The following is a 13,531-nucleotide window of genomic DNA, read 5'->3' as shown; positions in this document are numbered from 1 at the left end:
GCAGTGTTATGAGAACATTTGCATCTGATTATTTGAAATGACAAATAAAAACTTGAAGACAGCTCTGACAAATGTATCTTGTTTATTACTTTCTAGCAGACTTTTCATGTAGAAATAAAATGTTCCAGAGACAAAAGAGGGGTTAGAAAGTCCTGAGTGTATCTGAAACGCACAGTAATGTGTTAACATGTACAGCAGTCTGGTTTCTCTAATAATATAAGAGTGGTACATAACATTTCTGATTCATGACTTTGTTTTGTGTACATGCATTTTCTGCACAGCCAAACACAATGTCAGCCTCTGCAGTTCGGACCCGCTCTGGCTCCTTGCAGATAAGATAGAGTCTGAAAACAAACACAAGTTGATATCTCAAGCAGCCAAACTGTTACACTATGTGACCGCTATAGAAAATATAAGTCATTTGGATACATTTACACAAATTTAATGTACACTGGGCATTTAAAGTAGTTACAAACTGTATTTACAACAATGCAAGAGTTGGTAGGAAAATGCCAACATTCAGCTACAGTGTCTGACTGAATCTTGCAAAGTCGTTCCATTGTTTCAATCCAAGTCCAGTTTTCCACAGAGAAATACAAAAATACACTCTGGATCTTCTCTTGCTTTGGTTTATTCCACTCCTTTCATGAACTCCAAGAACTCTGCAGGGCCAAAGCAGACATACAGGAGTCAGCAGATAAAACTGTATGAAGTCATTACGAAGCAAAATAGAAAATTGCATGCATTTTTGATTGATTTTTTTTTAAAGTCAGATTAAGGCTGCAAAAATCTTCAGGACATCTATACTTTTTGATTAACCTAACACGCCAGATGGATGTGTTTCACACATCCATCTGGGAAAGCTTCAATATGAAATGTTTGAGAAAAGGCAGAGGCGTTGAAAAAAAACTCAGAGTATGGTTGGATGAACGTTCTGTCCGTCACATCTCTACGGGCCAATCAGAGCAACAAAACATGTGACGTAGCCGCTATCAAGCTGTGCGTGTGCAGCTACTGAGGAATAACGCGAACCATGGCGACTATAGACATGTAAGTACTCGACTTCTGTCGTTTTTGAAAAGAAAACAACTCACTGCTGTTCGTTGTTCTTCTTTTAATGAAGAAATGTCATCAAGTTCTGATAAAACTGGCGCTTTAGTAGCATCCACGCTAATCTCTTCCTCCATAACTGCACCAGCTCTTGCTGCTGCTATTTTATGTCACGACTCTGCTGTGCCTGAACGTACTGCCCCTCGTCGCTGATTGGTCCTGTCACTTTCTAGCCCAAACGGTTCAGATGGGAGCTTTGCAAGATGGATTCGCCAGTGAAAAACTAGGAAACAGGCATATCCATCTGCTTTGCAAGGTTACTTTTTGATTATATGTGTTTAAAATCATAAAATTGTCATTATTTTATTTATGATCAACAGCGTTTAAAAGGAACAAATTATTAAAAAGGCCAGCCTGCTTTACTTTTGAAAGAAAAAAGGACCTTTGGGTAGATTAAAGAAGATGATATGAACCATAGAAACAGGAACTTAACATGGATTGAAAAGGAAGTATGAGAAAAGTTAAAAAGGTAAATGTGTGATAGCAAAACGGTGTAGATTACTTTTGGCACATCCACTAAACTGACTGAATGTTTTTTTTTAAAAGAATGAGACATTAAGGAGCAATGGTGGAGTTATTTTACATCACTGTGGATGAAGGAGGATGTTGCACAGGTTTAACTAAAGCATACTAAAAGCAACAACAAAGCATGCGATCAAAAAAATCTATGCACTCATTATGGACCTTAATTCATCACGATCAATACATTTATACTGACACCCCTAGAATGAATACAATTAAAGGGCTCCACACTGTTTTTAAAGTTGTATTTTTGGGATGTTCCTCACCCTTCCTCTTGACGATTATGTCTTGTTTCCAACTAGAAGTCCATTCATTCCTCTCTGATATAAGACTTGTGCAAAGTCCTCCCCTCCATAACATTTTTATTAGGAATGTGCAGCATGTACCTTAAAATAATTTCTGTAGTGGATTTCAGTGAGACTACATGGCAATGTGCTTATCGAGTGAGCAAGCCGCTAACTAGCTAACAGGCTAAGGTTATGAAGAGTCATATTTATCAGCTAGAAACGACATACACTATAATTTGTCAATACAGAATGAACTGTTGTAAGATCACATTGGCAGTATAAAGTAGAAAAGCACTCGGAGAGCGCAGACCTCTGCCATTAGCCATATCTCCCAATAGCGAAGTATCCTTGAAAAAATTCCTGGATCCGTCCCCATCTGCCCCCCACTACGGCATTTGCCGATTACTCCCTCCCCGGTGGGGTGGGAACATGGTAAGGCTTAGCATCAGCTTCACTATGGGTGGACTGTCATGGGGGAAGCATTGCCTGCTGGTGCCAACAGATGCACTGACAGTCTCACCCATGGTCTCACCGGACGACTGGAAGTCATGGCAGAGGGTGAATATTCCTCTATTCCTCCCAGCATTGTGAGTATGCTCACTACAATTCGCTGTCTTTCTCTCTGTTACGCTCCGAATCATCTCCTCGACCTCCTTCCTGGATCCAGACTGTGATCCGGATCGGTCCCAAAATCTAATCAGTTCTTCCTTATGCCATTTCTGACATTTTCTGAAAATTTCCTGAAAATCCGTCCATGACTTTTTGAGTTATGTTGCTAACTAACAAACTAACAAACAAACAAACCCACCCGATCACATAACCTCCTTGGCAGAGGTAAATATATTTATAGATCAAAATATATTCATCATACAAACAAACAGCTCAACAAGCTTAGCTTAGCTTGTTTGGCCAGACAAATATCTTATCGCATAATTTCTCTAAGGGCCAGCCTCTCCATTTTTTTCTTGACATGTCATATTAGTCCTGTTTGTAATTGTCAAACACATATTCCAAACTATTGGATGGTGAAAAACGCACAATGTGTCCCGATGGCTGCAGGTAGTTTCTATCAAGTTCCCAGTAAGAAGTGCTCTTCCTTACTTTGGATACTAAAGGCATCGTCTGTATATTTATGGATATACAGTCGCAGTCACAGACCTAAGTCCAGAGTCAAGAGTCTGCCTATGGCAGTTGGATCATGGGCTCAAGTGAGTAGAAGATGCAGAGAACGCTATGCTGATTGCCGCAACGATAGAGTAACATCTTTTGGTGGAGGCAGTGAGATGGTGAGGGGATTGTCATCATTGAAGGCAGTCTCAATGCAGACAGATATATAGATGAGATTCTGCAACCACTGGCAATCCCATACCTCCACAGTCTGGGACCAAACTCTATACTCCAAGATGACAACGCTCGCCCCCACAGAGCTGAGTTTATCAGAGACTACCTCCAGAATTTGGAAGTGGAGAGGATGAAATGACCTGCCAGCAGTCCTGACCTCAACCCCATTGAACACTTGTGGGATCAGCTTGGGCATGCTGTTTGTGCCAGAGTGACCAAAGCAACCACATTGGCTGATGTGCGACTAATGCTGGTTGAAGAATGGGATGCCATCCCAAAGCAGTGTGTGACCAGCATTGGCGTGATGCACAAAAATAAATGTGCGTCATTTATTGTAATAAATTATGCCCAATTTGGATTGTGTATGCTTTTGTTTAAATAGGACAGTTGATAGAGGGGATAGAAAAATAGGGAGAAAGTGACAGAGGGGAATGACATGCAGGAAAGGAGCCACAGGCCAGTCTCAAACCGGCCTACAGGTGTCAGATCTGAGTTTCAGATCTGGAATTGAGACAACTCTATTTCACTGAATTGTCTGATTAATGTCTCTTTTCCCAAAATAAACTCCTCACCATCATAGTCAATTTTGCCGTCATTGTTCTTGTCTCCATCCTTCATCAGCTCCTCGATGTCATCCTCAGTTATCGCCTCTCCTGTGGACTCCAGCATTGTCTTCAGCTCCTCCAGGTCAATGTAACCGTCTGCGTTTCTGCACAATCAAACAGGTAAAAGTACCTTAATGCACATAGCAAACCTGAGTTATGTTCCCCAGATGGCAGGGGAGGAGGGGCGCTGTGATTATGTGTGACATGTTACTGATCACATCCTCTTTTCTTCCTCCTCTCTCAGTAATGGTTCTCAAACACTTACATGCAAAAGTATTGCGAGTTAGTTCTTTGATTCTGGGACGAGGTGTCTGGCTTACATGGAGTGGGTGTTTGAAATATTCTGCGCTGTCAAAAGGGATTATGGAGCAAACTGCACATAGCACTCTGCAGAGCGACTTGGCATTTTGTCAGTTCACATAATTGCACATGGGGGCAGACTTTTCCTGGAACCACACTGCAAATAGCAATGTGATTAATGTGAGTCTGAGGTGATTTCAGACGATAGCACGCTCTTGATGTAGATGTTGTGTCAAGTTTTTGGTTATCTTTCTTGTTATGAGGCTTTAAGGTTGAACTGCTGAACTGCTCCCAGGGCATTAACTCTTTTAATCCAAACTTGTGACAGGGTTTAGAAATAAAACTCACTTGTCAAACATGCGAAACAGCTCCGCCAGTTCCTCCTCTGATTTCCCTTTGCTGTCGTCCTTCATGCACCTCACCATCATGACCAGAAATTCATCAAAATCAACTGTTCCACTCCCTGCAAACATATTTATCACACCTTTAGATTATTTTATAATAACAGTGTCATCTCTAAAGGCCTTTTGCTTTATGTTACAATAAAGTGAAATAAAAAGGATGTACTTGAACTTAAAATTGATTGGAAGTTCTTTAAATTCAAGAAAAAAATGAATTAAGCCATTTTTTGTTGACAAGTCAAATAAACCTGCATACAAATGTACAATGTAGGACTTAAAATGTCTACAAATGAAATATTTGACTAATAAAAATCACACTATTTTCCATCATAACTTTACTAGTGAAGCTTTTTCTAGCAGCTCTAACATGCTAATGCTTTATTTTGTCATAACATCATTCAGGAAAATTAAAAATGACTTGTGCATCCTCTGATTCGCCCTCTCTTTAATTCATCCTGACACACCTTGTTGCGTGTGAGATCCTTGACTATCATTTGACATTACATTCAGGGGCTCTGACCAGTGCTTGTCGGCACAGCATGATTGTGCAATGATGAACCTGCCAGCTGCTTGGCCCGGACAGAGAGGTCAACAACAATCGACCAATCATTTACTCCCTTGTACCGTAGTGCTTTGATTTACCGTCTTCATCCACCTCATCAATCATCTCCTGCAGCTCTTCGGGTGTGGGGTTCTGGCCCAGCATCCTCATCACCTTCCCCAGCTCCTTGGTGCTGATGCAACCGTCCTCGGCATCTTGGACAAAGATGTCAAAGGCAGCCTTGAACTCTGCAACATGACAGTAGCAAACAGGGATAAGACTGCATATCACTGGCAAATATGCAGGAAGAACCACAATCTGCAAGGTTGGAACATTATGCAAATTGTGCAAATCTTAAAGATATATTCCTATTCTCAAGAAAACAAAATGACTTATACTGATTTAGAGCCATGTTTTTTTGAGGCTGGGGCCATGGAAGTTAAAAATTGATGTTTTGAGATGTAAAAAAACAAATACATGATGACTTCAAAACAAGACACACTGACTGGTAAAGATGGAAGTGTAAAGATGTTAAAAATTGAACTGTTAAGGCACCAGACTGACATGTGATAATAAGAAAACTTGGGATTTAATCATGTCAAAAATTGATGCTAAGACATTAGATATTGACATAGGTTAAGATATCTGATACCCATGTGTCAAAATGTCAGAAAATGATATTGAAAATTTACATGTTCAAAGGCATGTTTGGAGGCCAAAAATGTGCATGTTCAGACATCAAAAACTGACATGTTGACAGGTGAAAAATTGACTTGTTAATGCACCAAAACTGACAAGTAAGGATGCCAAATATTGGAGGACTAACATGTCAAAATAATAATATGTCAAGATATTGAAAAAGGCCATATTAAGACATTAAAATTTCAGGTTGCAACTTCAAAACTGTTTAGAAAACTTAAAAAAAAAAAAAAGACTAATTGTTAAGGCCTCAGAAACTGACATGTAAAGAAATCAAAAAAGTGTTGTGAGAAAAATTCAAAAACTGCCATGCAAAAGCAAACACTGTCATAATGAGAGGTCAAAAACGGACATGTTCAGACATAAAAAATGAGAAGTTAACAAGCCAAACTTGAGGTGTTACATCACTGAAATGTTACGACAAGTCTTGGGTGTAACGCGGTATAAAGTAACACATTACTGTAATCACGTTACACCTGCCTATAAGGCAGTAGAGTAACCTGTTACTGTTACTGATTTAGTGATCACATTACTGTTACTATAGAATACTTATCCCATTACTTGTGTTACCTAAATCCTTCAACTACGTTTAAACAGGAGCACAGAGAATACAAAGCAAGCGTCCCTATTAACAAGGCTAGTTAAGACCCCCAGGAGCTCAAGATAGCTGCCGACACCTACCAAACAGCCAGAACTCCATTTTCAACATCAGCCACAGGTAACCTCAAAAGCTGAGATAAATAGGCTAATGGCAGTGTTGATGTTGGAGGCCTTGTTCTTGACACATTGTTCTGTGAGGTGCTGTTTTGGTCTGATTTTCACAACTTTGCTGTCACCTTTTTCATATTAAAGAGCAGAAAGGAGAGATCCTGTGTAAGTCCTCCTTATTAGAAAAAGGATTTGTGCTAACTGTAGTGTTATGTAGAAATATTAGGAAGCAGAGTCTGGCTTTTGTTGACTTTATCAATATTACTTGACTTAACATAACATATGACAGATGGAATCATCAGGGGTGTTTCAATGGTAAACCCAATGAAGAAACTTCATCAGAGTCAGAGTTTGTTTGACTCTGATGAAGACGCAGTGCACATCGAAACGTTAGTCCTCTGCACCTGATTAAACGTCATCAAGTGATTCGTGTGCTCCAGTTTCTTCATTGGGTTTACCTGCTAGACCCATTGAAACACCCCTGATTGCTGCTGGTCCTTTCTGTGAGCACTGACCTCCACCCGTGGAGGGGCTGAAGCGCAAGAGACTCTCATCAGTATGACAGATGGACTCGACTGTAGGATAATTTCTCATGGAGCACATATTTTCCATCATATTTGTTTGATCTTATTCACATGAAAAGTTTGGGAAGTTATAGTCTTCATTCTGGGACTCAGTCACAAGACTTATTTTTGCTCTCTGTTCCCAAAGTCTGTCCTGAAATGGGTAAAAGGAGTTTCAGGTACGCTGCTCCTGCAGCCTGGAATCTACTGCAGGAGACTCCTTGTATTGGGGAGCTGGTCTCTTTAAATCTTTTTAAAAGTAGATTAAAGGCTTTTGAGGATGATGCTTCAAGTTGTAGATGTTTTGACCAATGACTTTGAGCTCTGTGATTTGGAATTTGTTTGATCTGTGTTTATAACTGTTATATTTCATGTCTGTTACTCTGTTCATTGTGCTGCTGCCTGCCTTGGCCAGGACACTCTTGTAAATGAGATTATTGATCTCAATGAGGTTTTCCTGGTTAAATGAAGTTAAATAATATAATAAATCATAATAATATACACCAAGTCCTGTAGTTGAACATCACCCTGTATGTTGACATAAATCACGTACATCTTTTACTGTAAAAAAGTGCCATTACTAAATATAACACTGATGTGGGAATATGTAAGTTTTAGCATTATTTTATTGGCAATAAAGTTAACAATGATCTCAGGTGGCAAAGATTAATGCAGAAGTAATGTAACTAGTAGTCTAACCAGTTTTTTTTTAGATGTAACTAAGTGTGATCCTTTTTAAGTAACTAGTAATGTGTACTGAGATACTACCACAACACTGGTTAAGACCTCAGAAAATAATGTGTTAAGAAAGCAAAAATTAACATGTCCACAGGTCAAAAATGAACATTGAGATTTTAGAAACTGATGTATTATGAAGTCAAAAGTGAATGTGCAACATTAATATGAACACGTGTTAAGATATTAAAAACTGACACATTATGACATTGGAAATTGGCATTTTCAGACATTAAAACGTAATAAGACGGAAAAACTGACAATGTTAACAGATCAAAAATACTTGTTAAGTTTACAATTAACTTGTTAAGACAACATAATTTAATACACTGCCATTTTTAAAGCTGACATGGTTACACGCCAAAGTGTTAAGACTACAAAAATCGACACATTAAGACATTAAAAGCTGACTTGTTAAGACATCAGACATCGACATGTCAACTCATCCAAAAAGAGGTTTTAAAATTTAATCACAGGTCTAAAAATTAGGGTGTTGAGACATTGCTAAACAAGGTTTAGAGTTATTAATGCACATGTTAAGACAACAAAAAATGGCACTTTAAAAGACATTAAAACCCAAATGTGAAATATGATGTGAGGACATTAGAAATTCACACGTTAACAGTTCAAAATTCGACGTGTTGACGGGTCAAATTCTGACAGGTAAATATTTCAAAAATTCAGGTGTGAGGATAAAAAAATTAAGATGATTAAACTTCAAAAACTAATTTCATACAACAATGCGTTGACAGGTCACAAATTGTTGTGTCAAGATGTTAAGAATCAAAGTGTTCATGGTTTGATAGTTTGACGTTAAGAAGTCAAAAACTTTACCACCCTCTGAAACCCCTTATCGTGAGTTCTTGTAAGTACAAATGACTGGGTTAATTTAAGGTGTTTTTAAGGACCAAAACCCAGATGCTGAATGTGGAAAGGAAAAATGATGCCATTACTTTCATGCAAAAATTGACTTGATCTGGGGTGTTGAATAGATACTTAAATCACACATTATATGCATCATTATTATCCTTGTTGTTCTTTTTTCCTTGTTATTTTGTTTCATACCTATCTGCTGTTGAAATATGTCATAAAAGTCAATGTAAGTTTACAACAAATGGTGCATGCTTGCATGGCGTGATTATAAGAGGATTTGGTCACGTACCATTTTTCTGTTCATCAGTCAGCTGCTCAACCTGCAAGACAAAAATAAAATCAAAATCAAACAGTTCCTGTGATTAACTTTTAGTTCATGTTGATTTTGGCATCTCCTGTGGACATCGCAGTACCTTGTATGTAACTGATTTTTTTCCTGTATATTTGTAAGAGATATTTTCAGCAAAATCTCAAGTGGTAAATTAACTTTAGCTCGTTCAACACTTTTCTAGTCATCTGACTTCTCAAATTGCTTTTACACAGCAGGTCACACCTACCTGTTCACCCCCTTTCACTCTACATTCAAACACTGAGGGCTAAGGAGACTTGGCCATCAGTTTGAGCTAATCCCGTTTAAATGCCTCCGTACCTGTTACATGCCACTGATGAAGCAGTAGGAGCAAACTGGAGTTAAGTGTCTTGCCCAAGGATACATGGACATGTAACTGCAGGAGCTGGGGATCGAACCCACAACCTGTACCTCCACCTATGCTACAGTCACCGATTGAAAAAAAGTCTGGTAGTATGCTGTCACTCACTTTATCTGACACAATCGTCATGGTAGCAGTTTAAGGTGTGAAATTATACAAAATCAAAGTTATTCTTTTCACTTATGGTTTCATCAGGGACAGGAGGGGCCTTATCCCCTCCCCCCATGTCCAAGTGTTTGAAAGACCAAAGGGGCCTCTTGGATGCCCCGATAGTGGTAAGAAATAATGCAGCGCCCTTGTTGGTGTCTTTTAACTGGGCAAAATTTGAAAAAAAGTGCTGTCTAGAATATTAGCACCCAACTGGTGTGTCAAGGCCAATATGAGTTGCAAAGCCAGTTTCAGTGGGTTATGAATGTGTGCTCAGAGAAAAATTGTGCCAACATTCTTTAAAACTCTTAAAACTTGCTTGTATGGTCAGGTCCCTTTGATTTGTTGTACTGTCTGAGGTCAAAACTGAACTTTGTTTAATTAAATAAAGCTGATTGGTTGAAAAATATCCAAGAAAGTCTGGCTAGGCAGTTCATTCATCTCTGAAGGCCACTCTCACGACTGTTCATCTGGGATGCTGTATATCTCAAAAGGATTAGATTAAACCCTTGTTTAGAGTTAGGGTAAGGGTTAAGCTAATGAGAAGGATACCAAAAGGTAAAAGTTAAAAACCTGACCTTCAGTATCTAATAACAAAATGTTAAAAAAGCTGAGTAAACAGTCTGCTTACACGAGAAAAGCTCGTCCTCATGGACAACATTCCACACATAGCTAATGTAGCTATGTAGATAACAGAGCTACATAGCTAACAGAGCTATGTAGCTAACAGACAAATATGTAGCTAACAGAGTTCCATAGCTAATGGAGCTTAAGCTAAGCTCACAAAGCAGTGATGTATCTATGTTATCTGCATTGCTAAGTTAGCTTTAGCTACGGTTGCTAAAACTCACATCGCTAAAGCAAGCTTAGCTATAAGATAACAGAGCTAACATAGCTAAAGCTAAGCTCACAAAGCAGCTGTGTAAGCTGCATAAGTACGTTATCTACAAAGTTAGCTTTAGCACCGTCAACTATGTAGCTCACATTGCTAAAGCTAAGTTAGCTTTAGCGGTGTGAGAGTGGTCTGTAAGTGTTGCTATCAGAGACGTACAGTCTGCAGCTAGACCCCTCTCAAGATATCACAAATTTTGATCACAGTTTCTCATTTAGAAGTTGATGGTAGATCTTAAGGCGAAACGGTCTGAGAACCACTGCTGAAGGGTGACTTCAAAGTGGACAACATTTGACAAAATGCCCTCTTTAGTGGGCATAATGTGAAACCCCAGGGGGTCACAGGATGCTTTTGGAAAAGACATATTGAAATTTAAATTGATCTAAACTGGCATATTCTAACATTATTGTGAAAAGAAAAACCTTAAAATAAACTAAATCTAAATAAAACATAGATACTAAGTGACTGATTTATAAATGCAAGAATTTTTAACTAAAACTCCACAAAATATGAATTGATAAGTGGCACTTTGTATGTTTTAATCACCAGGGGGTCTCCAGTCTCTGACACTGTTATTTTTGGGGGTCACAGGCTGAAAGATTTGGGAGCCACTGAGCATATGGGGCATATGTCCAGCAGTAGAGAAAATGCATCAAGTTCCATGAATTTAATTTTTGCTGATGCTGACAGTTTTGCTACAGAGGCATTGTTGGTATAATCATAATAAATGAAATTTATCTTAATTAGGATATCGCTGGCAACGGGCCAGAACCTCCTATCTACAAAATCCTCACTTTCAGGGAATAAAGAAAAGGCTGTATTTTTAAATTGATTTTAGCACTAAATTGCAACAGTCAGCATCTATTTTGGACCCCTTTTATTGGTTTAAAATGTGTAAAACCCACTCAGATGTAAAGGGTCACCAAAAGCACTGGTTTATGAAAAAAAATAATGAAAAATTGAGATATGAAGATTTGGCACGATGCCAGTGATATCTAACTCTTTCATCAGAAATGCATGACAACTTTTTACACTCTGTGGCCACAGTATACAGCAGGTGCAATCAAACTATCTTGGTCCTTGACACTAAAACATCCTCAGTCTGCCGATGGATGATCTTTTCTCCTTCTGTAAAACACAAAAAGCAAATAAAGTGCTATCACTTTTAACTTTAGTCCATATCAAAACCAGCTAAAAACATCTTGGAGGAGCTTTAACTGATACGTAATTAAATAATTAATTAATGTATTTATTGCTTTCAGTATATTTCAGTTGCCCCATATGTTCTCATTTCTAAAAACCTATGCTTACATCAGTATGCAGTTAAGATCAGTGCTTCAAAAAAAAGTGGTACTTGTTGCAGACTATTTCCGTCATTGAAATAGGTTAAGCGGTCTTGATTTATTATGTGTAAAACCTGCCTTTAGACCGGACTTTCTCCATCTGTTTTGATAACTTCTGGGTCAGCAAAGGTAATATTTTGGTCCCACACACAGGGCTCATCCTTGACAAAACACAGAGCCTACATATCACATGTGAGTGTCAGTAAGAGGAGGAGTTAAAAATAAAAAGACAGGAGGATCAGTAACCACAGATAAAGGACACAGTACACGGTGCTTTAAATTAGCATAGCTGTGGATCGGGGCCCAACAATGGAGTAGTAATCCTGGAAAAGCTAGCACGAATGAGAGAGGGAGACAGCTGCTTATGTAAGAGTTATCGTCTGTCGTCCACTATAAATGACACACACAGTCAGACAATCTCGTAAACACACAGACGCTAATGTGATGATGATGTATGAAAATAAAATATCTGAGCAGATATGCAATATACATTCCTGTGTTTTCTACCACTCATTTTGAGTGGATGAGACAGCCGCTAGAGCGTCCAATGTTGAGGTGGACTAACATGGCCACACGGCTCTCTGGCTCACAGATAATGCTGGAATTCAGCCGTGGGGGGTTTAATCTAAACCTGAAGCCCCTTCTCTGGCACCAGAGAACAACAGACTGAACAACTGGCCAAAATTAGCCATGTGGAGTGGGACCATTCCATTTGAAGTCATGAATGAAGAGCAGAGGCCCATCCTGTCAGTGACCTCCTGAGTGGCTCCTATCAGCTCTGATAGACATGAAGTGGTAGAGCATCTAAAGATGTATATGGTGTCAGAGATCTTTTGACATCAGCTGGTGATGGAGGCGATGTGCGGCATAGACCCCATCAACCAGGGATTTGTCAGACATTTGAGCAATGTCAAATGTCATATAAACAAACCGATCAGAGACATTTTTCAACAATGAAAGATGACACAAGTGGCCCTAGAAGAGCGACATAAAACCCAAAATTAAGATTCTGAATTTTAAGAATTGTTAGGGTTAAAATCAAACAACCATCCCATCTATACCAGACTAAAATCAGTGTTTCTGGCTACCATCTATAGGTTGAATCCCTCTCATCTCAGGAACCACTCTTTCATTTGTTTGAGTTTTCAGAAGACGTACCGCTGCCTTGTAGATGTCGTTCATGTTGGAGGTTTGTCTGCTGCCTGTCCTGATGGCGTCCTGGCACACAGGAAAGGAGGTTCAGTCCAGCTCAGGGCAGGACGCTGGCCTCATCCTGGGAGGGTTTTATAGCCCTAAGCCCCGGCGCTGTCTGGTCCCTCCCCAGAGTGGACTGACCGGCCTCCCATCCATTTTATGCCCACAAATGTGTGTCTGTGTATGTGTGTCATTTGGCCAATCTGTCACAATCACCCGGCTCAGATAAAAATGCAGCAGCTCTTAGGGGGGCTGGAATGAAGAGGGGAGGGAATGAGGGGGCATGCATGGTGAAGCCTAATCTCCGGGGAGGGAGGCTACAGAGACACTCAACATTCCTCCAGACCTGGTTCAGAGAGGCAAAGGGGCTCAGGATGGTGCGTGTGTGCATGCTTGTGTGTTTGATGGGCTGGAGGAGGGTTAGAGGTGGTAACAGGGTGGAGACCAGGATGTGGCCCCAGATGACAACCAGCAGAGCATGTAGGAAGGAGAGAAAAAAGAGGGTGGGGTAAGCAGAGAAGGGATCAGTCAAAGACCTGATCACACACACACACACACAC

At 39.6% G+C, this 13,531-nt stretch overlaps 1 protein-coding gene across 1 annotated transcript; it reads right to left on the bottom strand.

Annotated features, from left to right (window-relative positions):
- Positions 1-391: 391 nt before the first annotated feature.
- tnnc1a (troponin C type 1a (slow)) lies at positions 392-13,008 on the bottom strand. The gene is made up of 6 exons (XM_041799705.1): positions 12,936-13,008; positions 8,975-9,005; positions 5,209-5,355; positions 4,514-4,628; positions 3,833-3,969; positions 392-662 (listed from the first exon to the last, which is right to left on the bottom strand). The coding sequence occupies exons 1-6, from the start codon at positions 12,957-12,959 to the stop codon at positions 631-633; spliced, it is 486 nt and encodes a 161-aa protein (XP_041655639.1). The 5' UTR covers positions 12,960-13,008; the 3' UTR covers positions 392-630.
- Positions 13,009-13,531: the final 523 nt, after the last annotated feature.

The sequence above is a fragment of the Cheilinus undulatus genome, linkage group 11 (genome assembly GCF_018320785.1).
Source record: "Cheilinus undulatus linkage group 11, ASM1832078v1, whole genome shotgun sequence".
Lineage (NCBI taxonomy): Eukaryota > Metazoa > Chordata > Actinopteri > Labriformes > Labridae > Cheilinus > Cheilinus undulatus.
Note: the sequence above shows the minus strand (reverse complement) of the source record. Positions and strands in the feature narration are given on the sequence as shown.

Bases quoted from the DNA above. Each gene is read 5' to 3' on its own strand.
- tnnc1a (XM_041799705.1), bottom strand. From the start codon at position 12,959: ATGAACGACATCTACAAGGCAGCG. The intron at 9,006-12,935 runs GTACGTCTTCTG...TTTGTCTTGCAG, and splicing joins ACGACATCTACAAGGCAGCG to GTTGAGCAGCTGACTGATGA. The intron at 663-3,832 runs GTGAGGAGTTTA...TTGGCCCTGCAG, and splicing joins CGGCAAAATTGACTATGATG to AGTTCTTGGAGTTCATGAAA.